The 25,661-nt window shown below is 46.0% G+C and overlaps 1 protein-coding gene across 2 annotated transcripts in view; it reads right to left on the reverse strand.

The window, feature by feature from the left end:
• LOC143962126 (uncharacterized) overlaps nt 1-25,661 on the reverse strand; it is a 57,208-nt gene that overhangs the window by 19,043 nt on the left and 12,504 nt on the right. The window contains exons 2-5 of one of the 2 annotated variants that reach the window (XM_077471451.1): nt 23,571-23,632; nt 8,655-9,248; nt 5,586-6,167; nt 1,399-2,019 (exon numbers count right to left, since the gene is read on the reverse strand). In XM_077471451.1, the coding sequence (XP_077327577.1) occupies nt 1,399-2,019; nt 5,586-6,167; nt 8,655-9,248; nt 23,571-23,628 (1,855 nt within the window). In that variant the 5' untranslated portion in view covers nt 23,629-23,632. Of the gene's footprint in view, nt 1-1,398; nt 2,020-5,585; nt 6,168-8,654; nt 9,249-23,570; nt 23,707-25,661 lie in introns of those variants that run through there. The other variant, XM_077471450.1, reaches the window with a different exon arrangement.

Raw genomic sequence — 25,661 nt, forward strand, 5'->3', positions numbered from 1 at the left:
TCATTAGCTCCATAGTCCTGAATTGTCAGAACAATTTCCCAAATAAAAAAAAAATGCTTGTAGTTATCGATCCCAAATTCACCTCATACATGTATTATGCTATTGTCCAGGTGGTGGGACTACGTGCTACCCCCTAATAATTACCCCGTGGCCGCAAATTCGACCTAAAGGTTTGCGAAATTCGCCTCCCATTGAAGTCAATGGAGCCCGCGGCGAACGGTCGTTTTCGCGAACGTTTGTGCCCGTTCGCGTTTCGCGTTCGCGAAACGTCCCGTCGGAAGTTCGTCCATCACTACTCAAGAAATGAGACTCTATAGCTTTCCTACAGACTAAATAATATACACTGATTTGAGTTATTTTCACCAAAGCAATTGAGCAGAATACATTTTGACCTAAATTTATGAAGAAAGGTTGTTTGCAAAATTGCATAAAAGAAAAAAGAAAAGAAAAATCAGTTATTTTTTTCAAAATTTTCAATTATTTTTCATTTATTTAGAAAAAAAAAGTATAAAACCCAGTCGTTATTACCACCAAAGAAAGCTCTATTTGTGTCAACAAAATGGTAAAAAATTTGATTTGGATACAGTGTTACATGACTGCGCAATTGTCATTCAAAGTGTAACAGCGCCAAAAGCTGAAAATTGCCCTGGGCAGGAGGGGGGCAGTATTGAAGGGGTTAAAGCCCTTGTAAAAGTTCAGATTTGTTTTCAATAATAAATATTTAGTTATACTTACCTGTTCTGTGCAATTACACTTTTGTACAAAGCAGCCCCGATCTTCCACTTCTCTGGTCCCCCTACCTGTGCTCCTGACACCTTCCCCCTGCCGAGTGCTCCCAAAGCAAGCTGCTTGCTCTGGGAGCACTCATACGTACTCGCTCCTGAGCCGCCTCTTTGTGCCAATGAGATAAACAAAGTGTGGCCCCCTCCCTCCTCACTGTATGTGATTGACTGCAGCAGAAGCCAACATGTCAGTCAATGAAGAGGGAGAGACCCGGGAGAGCTTCCACTCTCGTGCACATTGCTTTATCGGGATCGGGCTCAGCTCAGTATAAGGAGGGGGGGGGGCTGCACACTGAAGTAAAAAATGAATGCATGAAGGTAAAATACCTTCAGCCTTTAGAACCACTTAAAAAGGAACCTTTAAAAATACTCAAGAAATAGAAAAATTATGACCTGCAAATGATAATTCTGTTTGACACAAGAGGACTCAATGTAGACCTCAGTCTTTGAAGCCACAATCCTACAGTATTATGACCATCTTTCACTTATAATTGTCAGTGTCACCTCTCATTGCTGATGTGCATGGCATATAAAGTCTTCTTCATTGTAATTCTGTAGTGAAAGTTGAAGGATCTTATTAATTAATAAGGTGTATATAGTAAGATGACAGACTCACGTTGAGGTTCGGGCTTGACGAGAACTTCCCCTTTAATTTCACAACGTAAGGAGTTCCAATTAATGACATTTCCTTGGAGATCACCAGAGAGGACCTTCTGGATGTCTTCCTGAGTCAGGACGTAATCCCACATGTGGACGTCACTTATCTCACCAACCAATGACTGAGAAGCTTCAAACCCTCCACCAAAAGAGTCTTGGTCCTGTCCCAGAACAATACTGCTTTCAGCATCCATATAATTAGCAGCATAATAATAATAATGTCCCATGTGATACCTGTCAGAGGAGAGCTTTCCATTGAGCCAAAGATAGAGGGGCCCTGGATATCTGGAGTCCAAGGTCACACAGATGTGCCTCCAGTAAAAAGGCTTCCAGTTTGGTGCAAAAGCACCCGCTGCATTATTTATGAATACCTGATAGGTGTACGGAGGCTGGAAGTAGATGTGAAAGGCATCTGCGTATCCTGGAGTAGCTATAGAGAACAAAGAATAGGGACGGGAAAGTTCACTGTAGGAACGTAGACAGACGCTGACTTTCTCCAATGGCCTTGTAATTGTAGGTCTTAGAATGACATGAGCCGTGTTGGTTTCTTTGGGGAAGACAAAGACTTTACCCTCCAGGTCTGGGGAAGAAAACAGACAAAACTCATTACTGATAGATATCAAAGCTTTGGGTCCAGAATTTATTTATAAATGCTAGAATCTTACATTTAAAAAAAAGACACAATGATAAATCTTAGGAAGGTAATTATATATACTTTTCTTTGTGTATAAATATGTAGTTTGCAGATCCTGAACCATGAGTTTATTTGTTGCCACTCCTCTGGTAATGTGGGTGGGGCTTGGTAGTTCAGGTATATATTCACTGACCAACACCATGTAGGCCTGTGGCCTGTGTCATGTACCTGGTGATGGAGCCTGACGTGGGGAGGAAGGCAAACTTTTACACATCTGGCTCAGTACCCCTAATAAGGTAACAGGCGGTACAGAGCCTGGAGTCGCATGAGTGCCTGGAAGCTCTGGTGATGGTGGTTGCAGATGAGAGGTCTTTGTGCACTTGGCTGGACTGTGATGCAGGGCAGCAGGCACAGTAGGCTGGAAGACAGTCAGCAGGCACTTGGCAAGCCCTCGGCAGGCCTGGCAGGTGGCAGACAGCAGGTACTTGCCAGGCTTCATGAGTAGCTGCATGAGTAGGGAGGGCCTCCATGGGCTGGACACAGAGAAGAGTCAGGCAAACCAGGTCAGTAACTAGAAGTCACACCAGGCACAGAGCAGCAGGTAGAAAAATAGTCAGGTTCAGGCTGTAGTTGGCAATGGTAAGCATAGGCAGAAGGATCAGGCAGGAACGTGGCCAAAGAGCAAGCCAGGGGTTGGTTCAAGCGTGGTCAGCCGAATAGCAGAACAGCAACACGAGACATAGGAACAGGTAACAGGTAGCAGAACATTGTAGACCATAAGTGAAGGTCCTAGTGCAGCAGAGGTGTTTAAATAGCCCACTTGGTGCCAATATAGTGGCGGGTGTGCGCGCTGGCGCGCACACGCATTCACGTGTGCACATTTGCAAGAGTGAAGCTCTGGCTAACAGGAATTTGCTGTTCGTGCACATTTATGTGTCTGTGCACATTTAGTCTTTGACAATAGGTTTGGCTAATAGGAATTCTCTGCCTGCGCATAACTATGCACCTGGGTATATTTATATATTTGTCTTTCCTGACAGCCTGTGTACTTGAGTGGAGGAGAGAGCCCTCTTTAGGGAGGGACTGCCAGGAGGAGTAGTTATAGGCTCACAATGGAGAATGCAAAAGAATCTTTGCTACCACATCATTTGCCCAGCAGGTCTGTAGCTTGGTTTTAGTAGGCCTCAGGGTCCAGATCTGAACCTGGGAGCTCTGCAATGTCTGGCTGTAGCTCTTGTTGCTGTTCCACCTGAGATGCAAGGTAGCTCTCTGTCTGATCCCTTGGACAACATTGCCTTGTATCTTGTTTCTGGTGAACCTCAAACTCTTTGCTCCTCCCATGAACTCCCTATTTAAACCATGTTTCTGCACTTCCTGTTTGCCAGAGATTGTTACCAACCTTTGGCTTGTTTACTGACTACACGTCTGCTTGATCCCTACTTTCTATATCTGTTTACGGTCCCCAGATTGCTCACCTCCTGGTGGTGAGAAACTGAGGACCACGACCTGGCGCTAACACACAGCAAAATCTATCTCCATAATCAGGAGCTCTGATGAAGACCAGTCTTTGGACCAGTTAGTGCTGGTTGGTGTGAACCTATCTATTGCTATAGCTACTGGTCTCTGAGCCTGGCCCCTGACTGTGATAGAGGGACACCTTGTGTGAGAAAACACCTTTGGAGGACTCACTAAAGAGGACTGGGAAGATGGGGGGAGACTATGGCAATGTGTTATGGTACTGAGTGTTCTGCACTGATAGTGTGTGTCATGAGAAAGATGTTATCTTGCGTGTGCCAATTTTGATGCAGTAAAGCATTGAAAAGCCTTTGGACATTCTTTATTCCGGTTAACAGACCTCAGGCCAAGAATATGTTAGAAAGCCAGCCTCGGGTGTGGACAGTTAGTAACACAAAATGGGGGTATCTCCAAAAAGATAGGTATGTGCGTATCCTATCTGGGGAAGAAGCAGGACCTGGACCAGTTTGGTGGGAACCGCTGTCCAATCCAGGTCTCTTACAAGCTTACATTTTCCATCATCTCAGTTCACCAATAAAAGGAGTTCAATTTTTCAAACGTTTTCCTGACATTTTAAAGGATAAGTTCACCTTTGCACAGGGCTGGATTAACATAGGGGCTATTGGAGCTGCAGCTCCAGGCCCCTACCTTAATATAGGCCCAGCCACCCAAAAAGAACACAGTGCTCATGAAAAGCAATGGGCCAACAGAGTTCTCCCCTGATGGGCCCTGTATTCCACATGCACCGCCTGGGCAGAGTGGTGAGATTGATGATGGGTGCCGCATGAGCAGTCCTAACGGAAGCCTGAGGCACGCCAGTGCAGGGCTCTTGCAGAATTCTGGGGCTTCCATAGCGTTAGGCCTATCCGGCTGCACTCTTTCAGCACAGAGTGCATGCCAATGCACAGCCCTTACAGCAGCCTTCCCTAGTTGGCATACGCCCTTTGCAGTTTGAGCGCATGCCAACAAAGGCTCTTCTAAACACAGAAGGGTGCCCAGTAAAAGGTCCACCAAAATCCTCAGCACCAAGCACATGATGCTCTTAATCCGGCCCTGCCTTTGCAGGTAAAACGATCTGCATTTATTCAGGCTTGAATGTTTTTGTTTTAACTAAGGGAAAGCTATTTGTTAGTGAGAGGAGATGGTTGTTAAGCTTGAAAAACCCTCATTTTCAGATGCTCCCATTGAAGTCTATGGTGCTAAAATTTCTCCATTTTGCTTCAGATGTAGCTTTCTGAGTGTCAAGCATGGAGCTGAAGTCCCCTGAGGGATCATATATACACAGGCGCTTTAGAATTTCGGCTGTTGAGCGTTTTGGAGCTTTGTGTTTCAAGCTGTGATTCTGGCAGGCATGTACTGGCCATTGGGACTACCGGGAGTTTCCCGGTGGGCCGATGGCTCAGTGGGCCACTCTGATGTAAGGGGGCTGGTGATGGGACACTCTGATATAAGGGGTGCTGATGGGACACTCTGATGTAAGGGGTGCTGATGGGACACTCTGATGTAAGGGGTGCTGATGGGACACTCTGATGTAAGGGGTGCTGATGGGACACTCAAAATGTAATGGGCCGGTCTGGGTGAAGTCCAGGGCCAAATTTCTGTCCCAGTTCAGCCCTGGATTCTGGCAAACTCAAGGCAGCAGCGATCCTGAACCTCATCCCTACTTATGGTTCAGTATAATGTGTTGACTTTACAAGAAAGATTGTAAATGGATTATGAAATCACAAAAACTTGTTTTTATAATTCGGAATCTTGTTCACAATTTTTAGTTTTTTCTAGTTACTCCATGAGAACATTGTTTTTTTTTGTTGGGGCATATTATAATTGTAATTGCCACCTCTTATTTCAATGTAATTATATACTGACAGTTGGAGAATCTTATTGATTAAAAATCTGTGTATAGACAGATGTGTAACCTATGTGTATGTGTTTGTAAGCGTGCAGGGTAAAGGACCACTCTATATCAAGATTCAACTCAACTCAGTTGACAGACTTACGCTGGTGTTTAGGCTGGACAAGAACGTTGCCTTTGATTTCATAGTCTAGAGCTAGCCAGTTAATGACGTTTCCATGGAGGTCACCAGTGATGACCATCTTGATGTCTTCCTGAGTCAGGACATAATCCCACATGTGGACGTCACCTATTTCACTGACCAATAACTGAGAAACATTAAAAGAGTCTCGTTCCTGCCCTAGAACAATGCTGGTTTCAGCTGCGATAGAAGATCCTTTCATGGAGACTCCTTCTGGGTAGAGTTTCCCATTGACCCAAAGTTGGACCACTCCAGTGTCGGAGTCCCAGGTCACGCAGGTGTGTCTAAAAGACTCTGAGTCTGTTTTAAAACTAATGACTTCCTGGTTGATATGTACAGAACAAGTGCGTGGAGGTTGTATGCTGATTGTAAAGGCGTTGTCCTTCCCGGGAGTAGCAAGAGAGAAGACCGTATAGGAGCGTGAAAGATCTGAATAAGAACGTAGACAGACGCTGACTTTCTGCAATGGCCTTGTGATTGTAGGTCGTAGAATGACATGAGATGTTTTGGCTTCACGGGGGAAGACGAATATTTTACCCTCCATGTCTAAGGAAGGAAACAGAAAAAGATCATTAGTGCTTGCTACACATCAAAGCTTTAGATGATTAGCAATAAACTCAGAATGTATTTATATATACATTTAGCATCTAAAATAAAAAAAAATAAAAAAACAGCTGAATACTCTTATATCTCAGAGAGATCAGGAGATTCCATTTTATTTTGTTTATAAATATTTGGTTCACATTCAGAAGCTAATGTGCATTGGCCCGTTCATTTTCCAAGAGAGCCATTGAAGGGTATGACTTCTCTCCAAATGTTCTGTTCACGTTTTATTAAAAGTGGAGGTTTCACATGTAGGGGCAAAGGAATCCTAACACTGTCAGGTATAAAATCTGTCTGGCACGTTAATGAATGTATTATTAAAGCTAAACTCCAGAAATTCAGCTTCTTTGTATAAAGTGAATGCACGCTGTAAGTTAGTCCAACAAGATGCATGACATCTCCTGGACTTTTTGCTATTATTTACATTGGGTAGCTTTTTGGTACTTCCGAAAAGACAACTATCACTGTAATTCTGGGAGCCTGACACTGATGCTTCAACTCTCAGCATCTTCAACAGTAGAGTCACCTGCAGCTGTTATGCCTGCCCCTCCAATCCTCCTGCCCAATCACAGAAGCCTTTGTATTATGTAAACTCATTCAGAAAATACAAAGGCTTCTCTGAATGGGCCACAGAAGGGAGGGAGGGGGCTTTGCTGCTCTGTGTGCTTCTCTCCCCTCTCACAGTTGTGGCAGCAGGCAGGTAAAGTCACCTGGTTGTATCCAGGATGGTAAATATGTGTGTCCTAGATTCAGGCTTTATGCAGACTTTTACAATTAGAGGGGAAGAGTTAATGAGCCCAGCTGAAGTAGGTGGGCTCATTAAGACCTCTACAAAAAACCCCAGCATGCATAGGGAGATGCTCCATCCTGGAACCAGTTTTTGTGTTGTATAGACTGGGGAGTGTGACACCTGTTCTGTGCGGTGAGTTAACGCCTGTGTGGCAAATCTCTACAACAGGGACAGGGACTGGGGCAGCACAAGGCTGTTCTCAGTTGTTAGACAGGGAGTCTACGTGTGTAGTTAGAGGTCAAGCTGACCAGGATTTATTTTCTTGTTTTATTTTGTTTGGCTGTTATATGTATCACTGCATGTAGCCTAAATAAACCGGATCTTTTGTTTTTTGAACCTACACCGCTGTCTGCTGTGCCTGACTTTGTGTTGTGAACCCATCCAGGGGGTCACACACACCCGCTGCCGAGCTAACCCCTCACACAGTCTTAGCCCCTGTACACACGGTCGGAGATTTCAACAACCAAATCCGTCAGATTTTGTCCGTCGGATTTTGTCCGTCGGATCTTGTCTGAAACTGTTGCATACACACGGTCGGACTAAGTTGTCGAAAAATCCGATCATTCAGAACGTGATGACGTAATTTCGTTACGATGGGACTACGTTCAGGCTAGTAGCCAATAGCTTTGATGTAGGAATTTGATCTGAGCATGCGTGGCACTTGGTCCGATAAAAATTCTCTACACATGATCGGAGTATGTCCGATCGAACCAGTTGGTCGGGAAATATTTCCAACAAGTTGGAAAATTGGGTCCGAAAGGATATTCTGACGGAATCAGTCCGATGCATACCACACACAGTCGGATTATCCAACAACACGGTCCAATAGGACACATTCTGACGGATTCTCTGACCGTGTGTACAGGGGCTTAGGATACTCAGTGTATTCTCTGGCAGAGCCATAACACAGTCATATATGAATAATGGAGATACAGTAAGTTCAGGAGGTGATATGCTCTTAATTGGACTTAACTTATAGCCTTCACTTTTTACAAAGTGGCTAAATTTTTGGAAATCAGCTTTAATAATGATATAATTTCATTGGTATGCTAATGCTTGCAGGTTCCCCTAAAATATCAAATGACAATTGGACATTTTGATACTTACTCCACTAATCTTTTAAATTAAATTTTTCTACTACTGATAGAGTGACGCAGAACACAGAAAGAATGAAGTTGGTATAGAGGTTATGTGTATCTTGTGATTGTATTATTTCTTTCTCAGTATTTTGTTTCAAGTGGAGAAAAAGATTTGAGCAAAATAGATAAAATCACAAGAAGAAAGTTTGATTTCTTTTACGTTCATGGAGGGACACAGCTCCTTCATCTTTATCCTATGACCAAGCAGAAGGCTTGGTCATAGATAAAGAAGAAACAGCTGTTTCCGTCAATAAACTCAGTGAAAGGCATTTTACGATGAGTAACACAAAAATCCAGTTTTTAGACCTCAAAAAAACTCTCACCGATTAGGAATCTAGGTTACAACTTTCGGATGTTCTAGTTACTCCATGAGAACGTTGATTTCTTGTGTGATTTTCACTTATAATGGTCATTGTAATCTCTCGTTGTTGATGTGCAAAACAAATAAATCATAATAAATAATAGTAATTAAAGTGTATATAGATAAGATGACAGACTTACGCAAATTTGTAGGCTGGAGAAGAACACCCCCTTTCATTTCATAGAGTAGAGACTTCCAATTAATGACATTTCCATGGTGGTCACCAGATATGACCTTTTGGATGTCTTCTGGAGTCAGGACATAATCCCACATGTTGACATCACTAATTTCCCCAACCAATGACTGAGAAGCATTAACACCCCCACCATAGGAATCGTGTCCCAGAATAATGCTGCTTTTAACTGCGATAGAAGGCTGCCCCCTATTATATCCTTTGGTGGAGTTCTTCCCATTCACCCAAAGTTGGACTTCCCCAGTTCTCGAGTCCCAGGTCACACAGATATGGCTCCAGTCTGGAGGCTCTGAATCCCTCTTGAAAACAATGCTTCCATGGTTTATGTATACAGTGTAGGTGGTTGGAGCCTGGAACCTGATTAGAAAAGCATCTCTGTATGTTGGAGTAGATAAAGAGAAGAGAGGATTCTGGCGTGAAAGTTCACTGTAGGTGCGTAGACAGACGCTGACTTTCTGCAATGGCTCTGTAATTGTAGGTCTTAGAATGACATGAGTGGTGTTGGTTTCTTTGGGGAAGACGAACATTTTACCCTCCAAGTCTAGGGAAGGAAATGGAGAAAACTCATTACTGATACTTATCAAAGCTTAGATGCTATAAACTCATAATTTATTGATAGATGATAGAATCCAACATAAAAATAATTAAATACACTCATACTGTATATCTCAGAAGATCATTATATTTATTTTTATTTTTTGTATAGAGATGTTGTTTTCAGATCCAGTATGGCGTAGGAAAAGAAAACAAATGTGTTTTGGCAGCTTACATTTTCTATCATTTAATATTTTTTTACTAATAATAATCAATAATACTTAATAAATAATAATTTAATAATTTAAAATAATTATTATTATTTAAAAAATAATCATAATATAAATATTATTATTATTAAGATGGTGATTATGATTATTTATATTATCATTAATATTATCTCCAAAAGTTCAGCTAAAATATTATTTTTAGACCTCATTTGTGAAGTATAGGATTGCTAACACTATCAGGAATATAAACTGGCTCCACATTCATCAAAGTGGTTTTAAACTCTAATGCCGCGTACACACGAGCGGACTTTTCAACATCCAAAGTCCGAAGGACCGAGTCCATCAGACTATCCGATCGTGTGTGGGCTGCAACGGACTTTTGATTCACCAAAGTCTGACGGACTTTAGAATATGGAACATGCTTCAAATTTTCCCGAAGGAACTCCGCCGGACCCGGTCCCCTTCGAAAACTCCGCTCGTGTGTATGCTACTCTGACGGACTAAAACCGACGCTAGGGCAGCTATTGGCTACTGGCTATGAACTTCCTTATTCGAGCCGAGTCGTACGTCATCACGTTCGAATCCGTCGGAGTTTAGTGTGATTGTGTGTGGCCAAGTCCGTTCGGCCGAAAAGTCTGTCAGAACTCCGTCGGAATTCCAGCAGAACTCCGACGGAACTCCTTTGGAAGTCTGTCGGACTTAAGTCTGCTCGTGTGTACGGGGCATAAAGGTTTTATTTTTTTTAACATATCAAAATGCCAGCACAAAAACCGTGAGATGAGGCCAACAGTACCATTCCTCTTCAGGAATATCATGGACCTATCAATGCCTGTAGGAGTGTAGAACTCTATCCATGGGTACCAAGTATATTCCAACTTTCGAGTCCCGTCGCTTTTCTTGGGTCGTGTACCACATAATTTTCTGTTTCACCTAGGCGATTGTTGGTGTGGGAGACCACCACACTTTCACCAATGTCTGCCTGGTTGCCGTAAACAAAAACGTCCCAACCACAACACTACCTGCCTGGAGTTTGCATGTTCTCCCTGTGCCTGTGTGGGTTTCCTCCGGGTACTCCGGTTTCCTCCCACAATCCAAAGACATGCAGGTAGGTTAATTGGCTTCTGTCCAAAATTGGCCCTAGTATATGAATGGGGACCTTGGATGGTGGGCTCCTTGAGGGTAGGGACCAATGTGAGTGTGCAATGTACAGGGATAGGGACAATTGTAGACACTCAGGTTGAACTGGATGGACTGGTGTCTTTATTCAACCTTACTAACTATGAAACTATGAAACTATGAAGAGGCAAGACTGTCTAGTAGTACAGTCCAGTCATTTTTCAGGTTCAGTAAAGTCTCCTTTGGTGACTTGAACATACCCTTGCCTAGCAAGGTATATACTATTAGGTAGACTCCCTTCCAGAAATGCTTAATTTTAAGGCAGTCCCACCAGATGTGCAAGAGGGTCCCAGGCATTTGGCAGTCAAAGAAACATTTCCCAGACAATGTGGGGACGAATTTAGCCAATCTTTGGGGGGACCATATACCACCACATTAATAATTTACAGTTGGATTCTATGGCTGTGGTGTTAATAGGGCAATGTTCTGTGGTTTCCAAGATTTGGCGCCAGTTGTCTGGTTGCATTTGAACCAGAAGGAAAGCCAAACACACATGTTAAAAGTCTTAGCCCTTGTACACACGGTCAGAGATTCCGACAACCAAATCCGTCGGACTTTGTCCGACAGATTTTGTCCGAAACTGTTGCATACAGACGGTCGGACAAAGTTGTTAGAAAATCCGATGTGATAACGTTATTTCGTTACGACGGGACTACGTTCAGGCTAGTAGCCAATAGCTTTGGTGTAGGAATTTGATCTGAGCATGAGTGGCACTTTGTCCGATTGGAATTCTCTACACATGATCGGAGTATGTCCGATCGGAGCATTTTGGCGGAAAATTTTACCAACAAGTTGGAAAACTTGGTCTGTCGGATACTCCGACAGAAACAGTCCGATGTAGACCACACACAGTCGGAATTTCCGCCAAAACAGTCCGATAGAAAACATTCCGACGGAATCTCCGACCGTGTGTACAAGGGCTTAGTAGGAATTAAAAAAATCCACAAATGACAAGCATGGTAACAACAACAAGAAAAGAAAATGCATTTTGGAGGCCAAACAGTCCCCCCTTCTTCTATGTGTCAGTATCACACAGCACAGTCTGGCAAATGCCACCATCCTAAATTTCTAATGTTTACTGCAGGGAAAATCCTGTGTTGCACATCAAGGTTTGCAGCCTATTCTGATGCTCTGGCACTAGAAATTATTTGTGGTCATGGGCATAGCAATAGGGGTCGCAGGGGTCACAATTGCGACCTCCTCTCATGCTCCAGGGGGACTAGGCAGAAAGAGGAACAATCAGCTGTATTTTCCTGCAGCAGCTGAAAGACAGCTTCTCCTCCTCTCCCTCCCACTGGTATTCAGTCGCTGTAGGAAAATACAGCTGATTGGATTTAGTAAATGCCGCCTCCGCCGCTCTGTTCTTCTTGTTGCCCAGGCTCCTCTGTATGCTCCCCTGGTGCCCCCAGAAGTGCTGCTGCCTGTCTTCAGATCACACAGTGAAGCATTTTGGGAATTATTCTAAATGCTAAATTTGAGCTGAAGAGTTCCCTGAAAGCATTTACCTTCATACATGCCGGGAAACAACAGAGGCAGGGGGTGCAGGATTTTATTGGAAGGAATTTAGAAGCATAGAGACTGTGACAACCGAGTGGGGACACAGACATCAGGTATCACTATTAATATTGCTGATCCCCGGGGCCACATGGAAGTGACCCAGGACTACACATCCATTGTGTATGAGCAGAGAACAGGAGCTGAATGGCTGCACAGACTTTTTATTTTCTAAATAGGTTCCTTTAAGCTAGTGCATTGTTGGTTCACTTAACTTTTCCTTCAATTTCCCTTCTAAATGTTTTTTTTTCTTTGTTTTCTTTGTCTGAATTTCTCACTTCCTGTTCCTCCTCAGTAAGCCGTTCTGGCTGACTAAACACCACTCAGATGATGGTGTGAAGTTTACTGAGGAGAAACAGGAAGTGGGAAATTCAGACACAGAAAAAAAGCATTTAGAAAGGAAATCGAAGGAAAAGGTAAGTGAACCAACAATGCACTAGCTTAAAGGAACCTATTTACAAAGTAAAAAAAGAACCTTTACAACCCCTTTAACTCCATAGCTGCTGGGGAGGGAGATGAACAGGTGGCTAACAATTGACCCCTCAATTGCCAGATACCTCTACCATGTACTACTTAAGGCAGCTACTGATTAACAATGGACAGGAAAGGTGACAGTGGCAGAACTACCAGGGTCACAAAGGACGCACTTGCGTACAACCACACCAGATTCAGCATTTCCTCTTGACACTGTTGTTCTGGATTCTGTATGCGTGGTTTGTGGTGAGGAAGTGAAGGGGGCTCTTTTCACTTGGGACATTAATGGTTGTGAGCAATATCCTTCAAGAAATGTTTCAAGATGAATTATCTCACCTTTAAGACTGCTAGAATCTTGTAGAAGTATTTCACAGACCATTGCTAGATAGTTTGAGGTGGGGTGGGGTTTGTTATGTGTTTGCTAAGTGCCTGTATACCATTGTTCTATTGTTTGTGTCTGTTTTAAGGCAACCTATTATGGGATGTATATGTATGTGATCTACTGATGAGAAGTTTGAATCCACCTGTGTCGACACACCCTGTTTCATTATGCCTTGGGAGGGGGGCCTTCCTCCAACAGTTCTCCTTGCTGATTGGACTGTTTACCTCACCCTGAATGCTAAGGGGGGGGGGGGTGATTGTCCCCTTAGCGTATATCTGTTGTTAGATGTGTTTGAATAAACTGTTGTTTTCACACTACATTTAGTTAGGGCTAATGACTGGGTGCTCTGAAGGATCTTGGATCGTGCCAGACGTACCAGACAAAGGAAGCATTTACAGCGGACAGACTCATGTTGAGTACGGGGGTCCGTCACAGGGTCCCACTGTGGGACCGTAATAAATGGCCCCATGATGGGAGTAAAGGGCCCTGGAATCAGTGGGAAGGGCCCAGGGTCTGAAGGGAAGGGCCGTGAGATCAGGCAGGCCCTTTGTGGTTTCTTGCACCATTGCCCTAAAGGTTTTAGTTGTGCCTCTGTTTGTGGCTGTTGTATCTCAGATAATACACTATATTGCCTATTTGAATATAAAACATGCACCGTCTCTCCCTCTTAAATAGGGATGAGCTTCGTGTTCGAGTCGAACGCACGTTCGACTCGAACATCGGTCGTTCGTGCGTTCGCCGAATTCCGAACGTTTGGGCCGTTCGCGGCAAAATTCGTGTGGCCCACAATGCATTGCGATGGCGCAATGCATTGCTGTCTCACGATTGGCCAAGCATGCACTGTGACCCCGCATGCTTGGCCAATCGCAGCGCCAGTAGCGAGGAGAGCAATGGTTGGCCACAGGCATCCTGCCTGTGGCCAATCATAGCTCAGGCTGTGTAGTGCACGCCCCACACTATATAAAGCTGCCTTTCAGGCGGCCTCGTGTAGTGTTTGTTAGCATCTGAAGCAGTGGGTGTTCTGTGTACCTTCAACACAGTACACACCAATCGTTTTTGGCTGATTTACTATTTTGCTCTTGTGTAGTGGTTACTGTCTGTGCCCTGACCGCAGTATACACCACTATATTCACCTCACCTATATAGCTAGTGATCTAGCTTTAATAATAGAGCTTGCAGTCAGTAGTGTTAGTGCGTGCTGTCTGCGTGCTCTGTACCCAGTACATACCACTATATACACCTACATAGCTGTTCTCTATTTGAGCCCGATTGTCATTTGCTGGAGTTATTGGAAGTTGTGTGTGCCTCCAGCACAGCACAGTATACATCTGTATATACCCCTTTAACTCTGCTGTTTTCTGGTTATTGTCTGCGTGCCCTGACCGCAGTATACACCGTGATATTCACCTCACCTATATAGCTAGTGGTCCATCTTTAACAATAGAGCTTGCAGTCAGTAGTGTCACTCAGGAGATAGTGCGTGCTGTGTGCCTGCTCTGTACCCAGTACATACCGCTATTATCCACCTACATAGCTGTTCTCTATTTGGGCCCGATTGGCATCTGCGGGAGTTATTGGAAGTTGTGTGTGCCTCCAGCACAGCACAGTATACATCTGTATATACCCCTTTAACTCTGCTGTTTTCTTGTTATTGTCTGCGTGCCCTGACCGCAGTATACACCATGATATTCACCTCACCTATATAGCTAGTGGTCCATCTTTAACAATAGAGCTTGCAGTCAGTAGTGTCACTCAGGAGATAGTGCGTGCTGTGTGCCTGCTCTGTACCCAGTACATACCGCTATTATCCACCTACATAGCTGTTCTCTATTTGGGCCCGATTGACATCTGCTGGAGTTATTGGAAGTTGTGTGTGCTTCCAGCACAGCACAGTATACATCTGTATATACCCCTTTAACTCTGCTGTTCTATAAAAAAGGCATCTGCAGGAGTTAGTGGGTGTCGTGTGCCTCCAGCACAATATAAACTACCCAACTACTGTTTTACCCAACTCCCTTCAGGCCATTACCATGTCTGGAAGGCCAGCAAGGAGAGGCAGACAGGCGCGAGACGATAAAAGAGGGCAAGCAGGCTCTGTGTCTAGAGACAACAGTGCTGGTCGTGGACGCGGTGCATTGTCATCAGCACGTGGCCATGGGACATGCTTGTCCTTCTTTTCTGCAGCTGGACATGTTGAACCGCAACATGCCAACGACTTGGTAGAGTGGATGACCAAGCCCTCTTCATCCTCCTCATCCTCTCTCACCCAGTCTCAGGGTAGTAGAAAAGCAGCTGCCAACACATCGTCGTCCCTCCTCTCAATGTCATCATCAGTGACTCCTTCCCTAGACCCACCACGTCCTCCTGAGGAGTCTCCTGAACTCTTTGAGCACAGTGTTGGGTACATGCTCCAGGAGGATGCCCAGTGTTTGGTGGGCTCTGATGATGACACTCAGCTAGAGGAAGGCAGTAGTGTGAGCACAGAGAGAGGGGATGCTCAAGAAGGACAGCAATCTGGCAGTCATGTTCCACAAGCTGCAGCATACTGCCAGGTTTGCTACAGCGATGAAGAGGGAGGGGATGATGAGGGCACTGACTCCACGTGGGTGCCTGGAAGGAGGGAGGAGGAGGAGGAGGAGGCACATGTCCAACGAGGCAGGATGCCCTCCGGGGGCCAGCTTAGGGGCAGCACACCGACTGAATCACACCGCAGAGCTCCGCCTGCGCAGAGCGCTTCCTCTGCGCAGAGCGCTTCCTCTGCGCAGAGCGCTTCCTCTGCGCAGAGCGCTTCCTCTGCGCGTTATTCTAAAAGTTCTTTGGTGTGGGCCTTTTTTGAGACGAGTGCATCAGATCGCACCGCTGCTATTTGCAACATATGTCTCAAGCGTATCTCACATGGCCAAAACATCAGCCGCTTGGGCACCACATGCTTGACCAGACATATGTTGACCTGCCATGCAGCTCGTTGGCAAGCATACCTCAAAGACCCACACCAAAGAACAAAGCGGACCTCTCCTTGCTCCTCATCAGCTGGCATCTCCAACCCCACTAGACCTTCAGTCCTCTCTGAAACCTGCTCTGAGAGGAATGAAGGTGTAGAATTAGGTGTGTCACAGCCAAGTGCTTCCGGGAACTCTGCTAGTGGTACATCCACGTCCGATTATAGCAGACAAATGTCCCTGCCCCAGCTGCTGGACCGGCGGAAGAAATTTACTCCCAGCCATCCACATGCCCAGCGGTTGAATGCTAGCTTGGCTAAATTGCTAGCACTTCAACTGCTGCCTTTTCAGTTGGTAGACTCGGCCCCCTTCCGTGAGTTTGTACAATGTGCGGTTCCTCAGTGGCAGGTCCCCAAACGCCACTTTTTCTCACGGAAGGCGATTCCGGCTCTCTACCGGCATGTGGAAGGCAATGTCCTTGCCTCGCTGGACAGGGCGGGCAGTGGTAAGGTGCATATTACCGCTGACTCATGGTCCAGCAGGCATGGACAGGGACGTTACCTGTCTTTCATGGCCCATTGGGTCACTCTCCTGGCTGCTGGGAAGGATGCAGGACAAGGTGCAGTAGTGTTGGAGGTTGTTCCGCCACCACGCCTCCAAAATGCTACTATTGGTTGTGACACACCTCTCTCCTCCACCCCCTCCTCTTCTTCTTCCTCCATGGCCTCTTCCAGTGCTCTGTCCTCAGAACCAGCGGTGCTCCGTAGGCGTTGCAGGGGCTACGCAAGTACGCAGGCAAAACGATGCCATGCCGTGCTTGCGCTGGCTTGTTTGGGGGACAGGAGCCACACTGGGGCGGATGTTTTGTCACCTCTGCAGGGGCAGGCCGAGAGGTGGTTGACGCCACGCCAGCTTAAGCCAGGAATGGTGGTTTGCGACAATGGCACCAACCTCCTCTCCGCCCTCCGACAGGGACAACTGACCCATGTGCCCTGTGTAGCTCACGTCCTTAACCTGGTGGTGCAGCGGTTCTTGGGCAGGTACCCCGGCTTACAGGATGTCCTGAAACAGGCCAGGAGAGTCTGTGTGCATTTCCGCCGATCATTTAATGCCTGTGCTCGGCTGGCTGAGCTCCAAAAGGAGTTGAACCTGCCCAAGAACCGCCTTATATGTGACATGCCCACCAGATGGAACTCAACATTGGCCATGCTGCAGCGGCTGCACACGCAGCAGAGGGCCATCAATGAGTACCTGTGCGACTACGGCACCAGGACAGGGTCAGGGGAGCTTGGTTTTTTCTCACCACGCCAGTGGGGCATGATCAGGGATGCATGCACTGTCCTGTCACCGTTTGAGGAGGCCACAAGGATGGTGAGCAGTGACAGTGCATGCATCAGTGACACTATACCTCTTGTCCACCTCTTGGAGCATACGCTGCGTGGAATAATGGACAGGGCACTTGAGGCAGAACAGAGGCAGGAAGAGGAGGACTTCCTTGCCTCTCAAGGCCCCCTTTATCCAGACAGTGTTCCTGCTGTGCCACCCATCACACAGGAAGAGGGTGAGGAGGAGGAAGAGGAGGAGGAGGATGATTGTGTCAGCATGGAGGTGGAGGCTGGCACTCAGCATCAGCAGCAGCAGTCTTATAGGGATGATTTACAGTCCCAAGAAACACGTGGACTTGTACGTGGCTGGGAGGAGGTAGCTGCGGATCATGTTGTCCTTAGTGACCCAGAGGACTCCGGACCGAATGCCTCAGCTAACCTACGCTGCATGGCCTCCCTGATCCTGCAAAGCCTGCGGAAGGATCCTCGTATTCTTCGGATCAAGGAGAGGGACCATTACTGGCTGGCCACTCTCCTTGATCCACGGTACAAGGGTAAGGTTGCCGACCTTATCTTGCCATCGCAGAGGGAGCAGAGGATGAGACATCTCTGGGAGGCCTTGCAGAAAGCTCTGTGCAACGCGTTCCCAGAGACTGGGAGGTCACAAACTCCTGGTCCTGGACAACGTGTTGCTGAGGCATCAGTCAGAAGGAGCGGTGGAGAAGGTGGCCGTCTGACTGATGCTTTCAGACAATTTTTTAGTCCGCAGCCCCAAGGTATGATTGGTTCCAGCACCCATCGCCAGCGTCTAATTTACATGGTGCAGGAATACCTAGGGGCAAGGTCAGACTTGGACACCTTTCCCACTGAAAATCCTCTGGCTTACTGGGTCTTGAGGATGGATCACTGGCCAGAGCTTGCACAGTATGCAATTGAGCTACTGGCCTGTCCTGCATCCAGCGTTCTTTCGGAACGCACCTTCAGTGCTGCTGGTGGCTTCGTTACCGATCACAGGGTGCGCCTGTCCACCGAATCAGTTGATCGACTGACCTTCATCAAGATGAATCAGTCTTGGATCACCCACAGCTACCAAGCACCTGAAGCTGATGTAACCGAATAATTTTTTTTGAAATACCACATCCCTTCAAGACTGCCTATGCTGATGCTGAGTGACTGTCCTGTTATGTTGATTGTCTATCCTCTTCCTCCTCCGCTGATATGTTGGAAGAACATTTTTGGTTCTGGGTGATGCCAGCAGCCCAATTTTTCTGCCCCTGTTTAACAGGGGCGTTTAAGTACAATTTTTGATGCAATGCTTTGCAGCAGGGCTAATTCCTGCAATAAAACTAGAGTATATGGCAGAGGTTGCAGTGTGATGGCACCAGTGCCTAAGGCCCAATTTTTCTGCCCCTGTTTAACAGGGGCGTTTAAGTACAATTTTTGATGCAATGCTTTGCAGCAGGGCTAATTCCTGCAATAAAACTAGAGTATATGGCAGAGGTTGCAGTGTGATGGCACCAGTGCCTAAGGCCCAATTTTTCTGCCCCTGTTTAACAGGGGCGTTTAAGTACAATTTTTGATGCAATGCTTTGCAGCAGGGCTAATTCCTACAATAAAACTAGAGTGTATGGCAGAGGTTGCAGTGTGATGGCACCAGTGCCTAAGGCCCAATTTTTCTGCCCCTGTTTAACAGGGGCGTTTAAGTACAATTTTTGATGCAATGCTTTGCAGCAGGGCTAATTCCTGCAATAAAACTAGAGTGTATGGCAGAGGTTGCAGTGTGATGGCACCAGTGCCTAAGGCCCAATTTTTCTGCCCCTGTTTAACAGGGGCGTTTAAGTACAATTTTTGATGCAATGCTTTGCAGCAGGGCTAATTCCTGCAATAAAACTAGAGTATATGGCAGAGGTTGCAGTGTGATGGCACCAGTGCCTAAGGCCCAATTTTTCTGCCCCTGTTTAACAGGGGCGTTTAAGTACAATTTTTGATGCAATGCTTTGCAGCAGGGCTAATTCCTGCAATAAAACTAGAGTATATGGCAGAGGTTGCAGTGTGATGGCACCAGTGCCTAAGGCCCAATTTTTCTGCCCCTGTTTAACAGGGGCGTTTAAGTACAATTTTTGATGCAATGCTTTGCAGCAGGGCTAATTCCTGCAATAAAACTAGAGTGTATGGCAGAGGTTGCAGTGTGATGGCACCAGTGCCTAAGGCCCAATTTTTCTGCCCCTGTTTAACAGGGGCGTTTAAGTACAATTTTTGATGCAATGCTTTGCAGCAGGGCTAATTCCTGCAATAAAACTAGAGTGTATGGCAGAGGTTGCACTGTGATGGCACCAGTGCCTAAGGCCCAATTTTTCTGCCCCTGTTTAACAGGGGCGTTTAAGTACAATTTGTGATGCAATGCTTTGCAGCAGGGCTAATTCCTGCAATAAAACTAGAGTATATGGCAGAGGTTGCAGTGTGATGGCACCAGTGCCTAAGGCCCAATTTTTCTGCCCCTGTTTAACAGGGGCGTTTAAGTACAATTTTTGATGCAATGCTTTGCAGCAGGGCTAATTCCTGCAATAAAACTAGAGTGTATGGCAGAGGTTGCAGTGTGATGGCACCAGTGCCTAAGGCCCAATTTTTCTGCCCCTGTTTAACAGGGGCGTTTAAGTACAATTTTTGATGCAATGCTTTGCAGCAGGGCTAATTCCTGCAATAAAACTAGAGTGTATGGCAGAGGTTGCAGTGTGATGGCACCAGTGCCTAAGGCCCAATTTTTCTGCCCCTGTTTAACAGGGGCGTTTAAGTACAATTTTTGATGCAATGCTTTGCAGCAGGGCTAATTCCTGCAATAAAACTAGAGTGTATGGCAGAGGTTGCAGTGTGATGGCACCAGTGCCTAAGGCCCAATTTTTCTGCCCCTGTTTAACAGGGACATGTAATTACAATTCTTGATATAATATTTCACAGGAGGGCCCCTTCCCGTGCCCACCCAGAGTAACTGTGAGGACTTATAGTGTTGTGGCACCAGCACCACAACCACCAAAGGTCAATTTTTCTACCACTGTTCAACAATGGCATGTAATTACAATTCTTGATATAATCGTTCACAGCAGGGCGCTCCAGCGCCCACCAAGAGTCACTTTGAGGGCTTACAATGTTGTTGCAAAACCAACACCTTGTTCTGCCATTTCTGCAGAGCATATAGGGCAGGCCCCTACTTTCAAACATCCAATTTACAAACATCTCCTACTTGCAAACGGAAGGAGACAACAGCAAGTGAGATGAAAAAAGATGGACGACAAAACAAATTATACAGGGGTGATAACCCTTCCCTATGTTTTCCAAAAAGCTTAAAAATAGTTTTTTTGACTGGAGCTACACTTTAAAAATGTACCAGTTGAAAATTACAAACAGATTCAACTTAACACAACAAACCTACACAGTCCCTGTCTTGTTTGCACCGCCTGTATACTTCTGTTCTGAGTATATAGGGCCTGGGGGCCACACGCATTTCCTTTTTTTAATATGGGTACAGGGTTCCCCTTAATATGCGTACAAAACCCAAATAGGCTGATAATGGGCAGGGAGGGCTACCCATGCCATGTTTCTCAATGATTTTCAACCATATTGCAGGAACCAGATATAACATTAAAACCGCAAGCAGTTTTAAATGGTGTTATTTCCGCTTAATGTCATTTTGTGCAGGGACTGTTCTAAACACGGGAAACACGTGGCACTTCACAGGCATACTACAGACACCCACCAGGCACCATATTTAAAGGAATATTTCACTTTTTTTTTTTCACTTTAATCGTCATTAAAATCAGTGCTCCCACCAAAACGGTAGTTTTTAAAACTTTTTTTTGCAGTGACCCATGTCCCCTGAGGCAGGAGGCAGGTCGCCAAACCCTTTTTAGGACACTATCTTGCATATTAGCCGTTAAAATGAGCACTTTCCAATTCGAACGTTCGAGTCCCATAGACTTCAATGGGGTTCTAACGTTCGTACCGAACGCGGGGGTCGTTCGCAAGTTCTGGTGCGAACCGAACCGGGGGGTGTTCGGCTCATCCCTACTCTTAAATTACAGCTTAGCTAAGCTAATGCCATACAGTCCAGCCACTGAACAATATTTGTGGCTACGGTCTCTCACATAATATGCCGAAGAGGCTGTGCCCATTCCCTCCACTCAGGTCTCAGATTATATTCGGCTCTCTGCTTTATGCTTTGTAGTGTGTGTCATCAGATCCTCACCTGCCTTCTGGAGCTGCAAAATGTCTTATATCTCTGGCCCTCACCTGCCTTCTGGAGCTGCAAAATATCTTATATCTCCGGCGCTGTGACTGGCCGGAGCAGTGATGACTTCACTCCCGTCTGTTAGTGGCCGCATGCTCAGTGCGCCTGCCCCCGATGTCTACGGCGCATGCACAGTAGACATTGGTGCTGCTATTTCTGCAAATATCTCCTAAACAGGGAGATATTTCTTGCACCTACAGGTAAGCCTTAATCTAGACTTACCTGTAGGTTAAAGTGGTTGTAATGGGCTTACAACCACTTTAATAATCGGACACTCACCTGTCCTACAGTCCAGCGATGTGGGTGTACGAAGCCCCGCTCCTCTCCCTCTTCTCTCACTAATGTGGGTGCCTGGCTTCACAGCCGGGCATGCACTGTGCGCACTGTGATTGGCCGGGCAATCTTCTGGGACCTGTGACATCTCTCAGAAGATTTCAGGGAGGGAGAGGTGAACCTTCCAGGGCTGTGGAGCCCCAGGAGGAAGTGGGAGCTGGATTCCTCTAAAAAGAGGGTATCCGCCCCCCCCCAAAAATGACATGCCAAATGTGGCATGTCAGGGGGTCATCATCTCTTAAAGCAGAAGTTAAATTTTTGGGTGGAACTCCACTTTAAGGACAATTTGGGAGCAGCTACAACATGCAGTTAGAGCACAGAATAACTCCTCGAAATGGCACCTATCCCCCACTGTTTTGTTCGGTCTCATTAGGGATGCCGCCTCGTCCAAAGGCTTTATCTCATAAAGTTATGCCATGCTTCTCCAGTCTTATATGGGGCGGCACCCCCTGAGGGTGATGGAACGGTGGGAACGCGATGTTGACCAAATGGATGGAGACCAATGGGAGGAGGCATTTCAGACAGTGGTTATGTGTTTATTAAATGTATCAAAAAGGCTGACTCAACTGTATATTCTTCTGAGGGTGTATTTTACGCCTAATGGGTTTACAAACCAAATCTACTTGTAAGAGGTGTAAGCAAGATCACGGGGACTTGATGCACCTTGGGTGGCGCTGCCTGAAACTGAATGCCTATTGGGCGGGGGTGGTGAATAGAGTCAATTTAGTGTTTTAGGTGACCCTTCCCCTAGACCCAAGGGCCTGCCTATGGGGTAAATTGGAAGAGTACGACTGGGAGGTGCACACCAGAGTGGCTGTGCTTAGAGTCTTGTTCCAGGCAAGAAAGCTGATTATGATACTTTGGAAGTCAAAGATTTCCCTACTCTGAGGGGATGGGTTAACAGTATAGGTGAGCTGTTGCGATTGAAAAAGCGTATCTATCAAAATAGGGGTAATGCACATAAATTCGAGAGGGTATGGGCACGGGGGTTAGATGTTAGGGATTGCTCCGGTGGACTTAACCATGGACAGGTCACTTTGGCTTAATGATGACTAGGTTGTATCCTCAATGCGAGATATAACGATAGTAAACCCGAGAGGACACTTTGGGGGAACTTTATGACTTTCATTTGTTTCATTTGTTTCTGGTTCCAAAAGGTCCTTGCAGAGAATTGCTGCACTGAGTGGCCGACCCCAAAACTTGTCCAATACCAGCCCATCACTCCACTCATACTACATACTGCAAATGAGTGTCAATGACAGCTCCACCCCTAAAATATAACTAAAGGCAAAAGGTTTTTTTATTTTTTTGGACAGAGTAGAGCAGGATTAGACGCCCTGTCAGGTTTTATTGCTGTCTCTGTGCAATTGCAGATCATGGCTTAGGCCTCACCCAGCCCCATCTCTCCAATGGAACCCAGAGATATAAGGTCTGTAATTCTTGGAGCATAGCATCCTATTGGTGGGGTCAGGGTTGGGTGGGGGGCTCGGAAGAAGCCAAGCTCTTCTCTGTGGAAGCTCTTTAAATAAAGGAGAAATGGAAAAGCAGAGGAGTGTTTGAAAAGCAGAGAGGATGGAATATTACACATGACTGATTTCCACTAGCGGCAAGTGTATGCAGGGTCTACCACCTACCTTCCTGTGCAAGAGATGCAGGGACCATCAACAGCAACACCAGCACACCCAGCTCCATCGCCCTGAGAAAATACAAACACAAATGAGAAGTAATTCATCTCTGGCTCAGCATTTGTTAGTAGAAACAGACAAAAATGTTATGGCCAAAGGCATCTTCATTGAGAGGCCACAAAAGTCACAACTAGAGATGAGATGAATGTTCAGTCCAAACATTTAAGTCTGAACATGTCTCGTTCCAACGCTTCCCTCATGCCGAATGACAGGTCTGGCTGATGACACCTGACATATACAAAGGGGTGTGGCTTCCAGGGTGACATCATTGACCATATATGGACATGAGAATATTTGATCAATGACGTCATGGTATACCAGTAACATCATTGACCATATATGGTCATGGTCAATGGCACCCCTGGGGAGATGCAGACCCTTTGTTTATAACCCATTCAATTTGTTTGTTGGCTTTGAATTTGCTTCAGTCACGCTGAATGACAGGTCTGGCTGATGATAACTGATATATAAAAAGCAGCTGGGCCTCCTGGGTGATGTCACTGACCATATCTGGTCAATGACATCACAGGGCACCAGTAACACCATTGACCATATATGGTCATGCACAAATATGGTCAAAGATATCACCAGTATAACCCAACCCCTGTCCTCCTCCAGAGCCACCATTCAGCACAAGGGATGTGACAAGCAAGATGTGTGTCGGCGGGCAGCATTTTTTTTCTTCGGCAGCTCAGTGGGTGGTGGACTTTATGATTGATGGAGATCTGTATTTTAATCAAATGACTCGTTAAAGTCTATGTATTTGTTTTTATTTACTCTTTACAATTTGTGAAATATTAGAAGTACTATGTACTCCTCATTTATTCAAATGGAGGCCAGTATCAGTAGGCCCCTGTCAGGACCTGGGTCACCTGGTGGTGGCACTGTGGTTCCCAGAGCTGAAGGGCACCATTCCATTGGCCACCAGTGGGTGTTTCCCAGCAGCCAGAATCAGGTGGAATCTAATTACTGGGATCTCCAGGCTCCTGGGATCACCCTTCAGCTCTGGGAACCGCAGGGCCACCAGCAGGTGATCCAGGTATTGCCAATAACATGATAGTGGAGTACAACTAAACCAACAACCTAACTATAATACACTATATATAATGGAAGGGAAGCTCTCATAAACAGGACAGGAGTATTACTGGGACTGGGAACAGAGATGGGGAGATGGGGTAACAGGATACAGGATAAGACAGGGATCAAGAAAATCAACAAGCAGGCATAAGGCTAACACCGAAGCACTGTTGAAAAGTCAAGGAAGGGATTATATATCTTCCCGGCAGCCAGCATCAGGTGGAGCCTACTTACTGGGATATGCTGGCTGCTGGGAGACACCTGCTGGTGGCCATTGGAACTGCGCCCTTCAGCTCAGGTAGTGCCACCAGCAAGTGATCCAGGTCCTGGTAGCCCCCCTTCTATTAAAGGGGCTTCCAGATTGTATTAAGCCCTCTGCCCACAGACCTCCCACAACCTCCAGGCCAGTGTTTTGGGAAGAGGCCCTTGTCTTCAACAGTACAGGGACAAGGTGGGGTCCCCCTTGGCAAGGCACCCTCACCTCCTCTTTCCTGGTCTGCCATGCTCTGAGGGTCTGGCGTAAACCTCATGTTTTTTATTACTTTTTTTTTGCATGGGGTTCTCTCATAAAATCCATACCAGGCAGGAAACTAAAGGCCCACGATGTGCAAACACCATCAGTCATGTTGTCCAGCAATGTAGATCCATGTCAATCACGATGCCTGATAACCACTAACATGCCATAAAAAAAAAACAGCAACACTATTCCAGCCAGAGCAATGCTTGTTAGGACATGGAAAGCTAATGCTGCACCTCATATTTCTGAAGTGATGGGGCGTTTGGACTTATGCACCCTCATGGAAGTGGGTCGTTATCCGTGGGGCCGCACATATGTGCTGCTGTGTTTGCGCTGGTATTTCACTCCAAGCACAGAGACCGAGTTCTCCCTGAACGCTCCAGGGTCTTGTACTAACAATCGGGAACCGCAAGGCCAAGTTCCCGATCACCTGATCAGTGTGATCA

This window comes from Lithobates pipiens, unplaced genomic scaffold, assembly GCF_037356315.1.
Source record: "Lithobates pipiens isolate NorthernLeopardFrog02 unplaced genomic scaffold, aLitPip1_a1.2 Scaffold_8, whole genome shotgun sequence".
In the NCBI taxonomy this organism is placed as follows: Eukaryota; Metazoa; Chordata; class Amphibia; order Anura; family Ranidae; genus Lithobates; species Lithobates pipiens.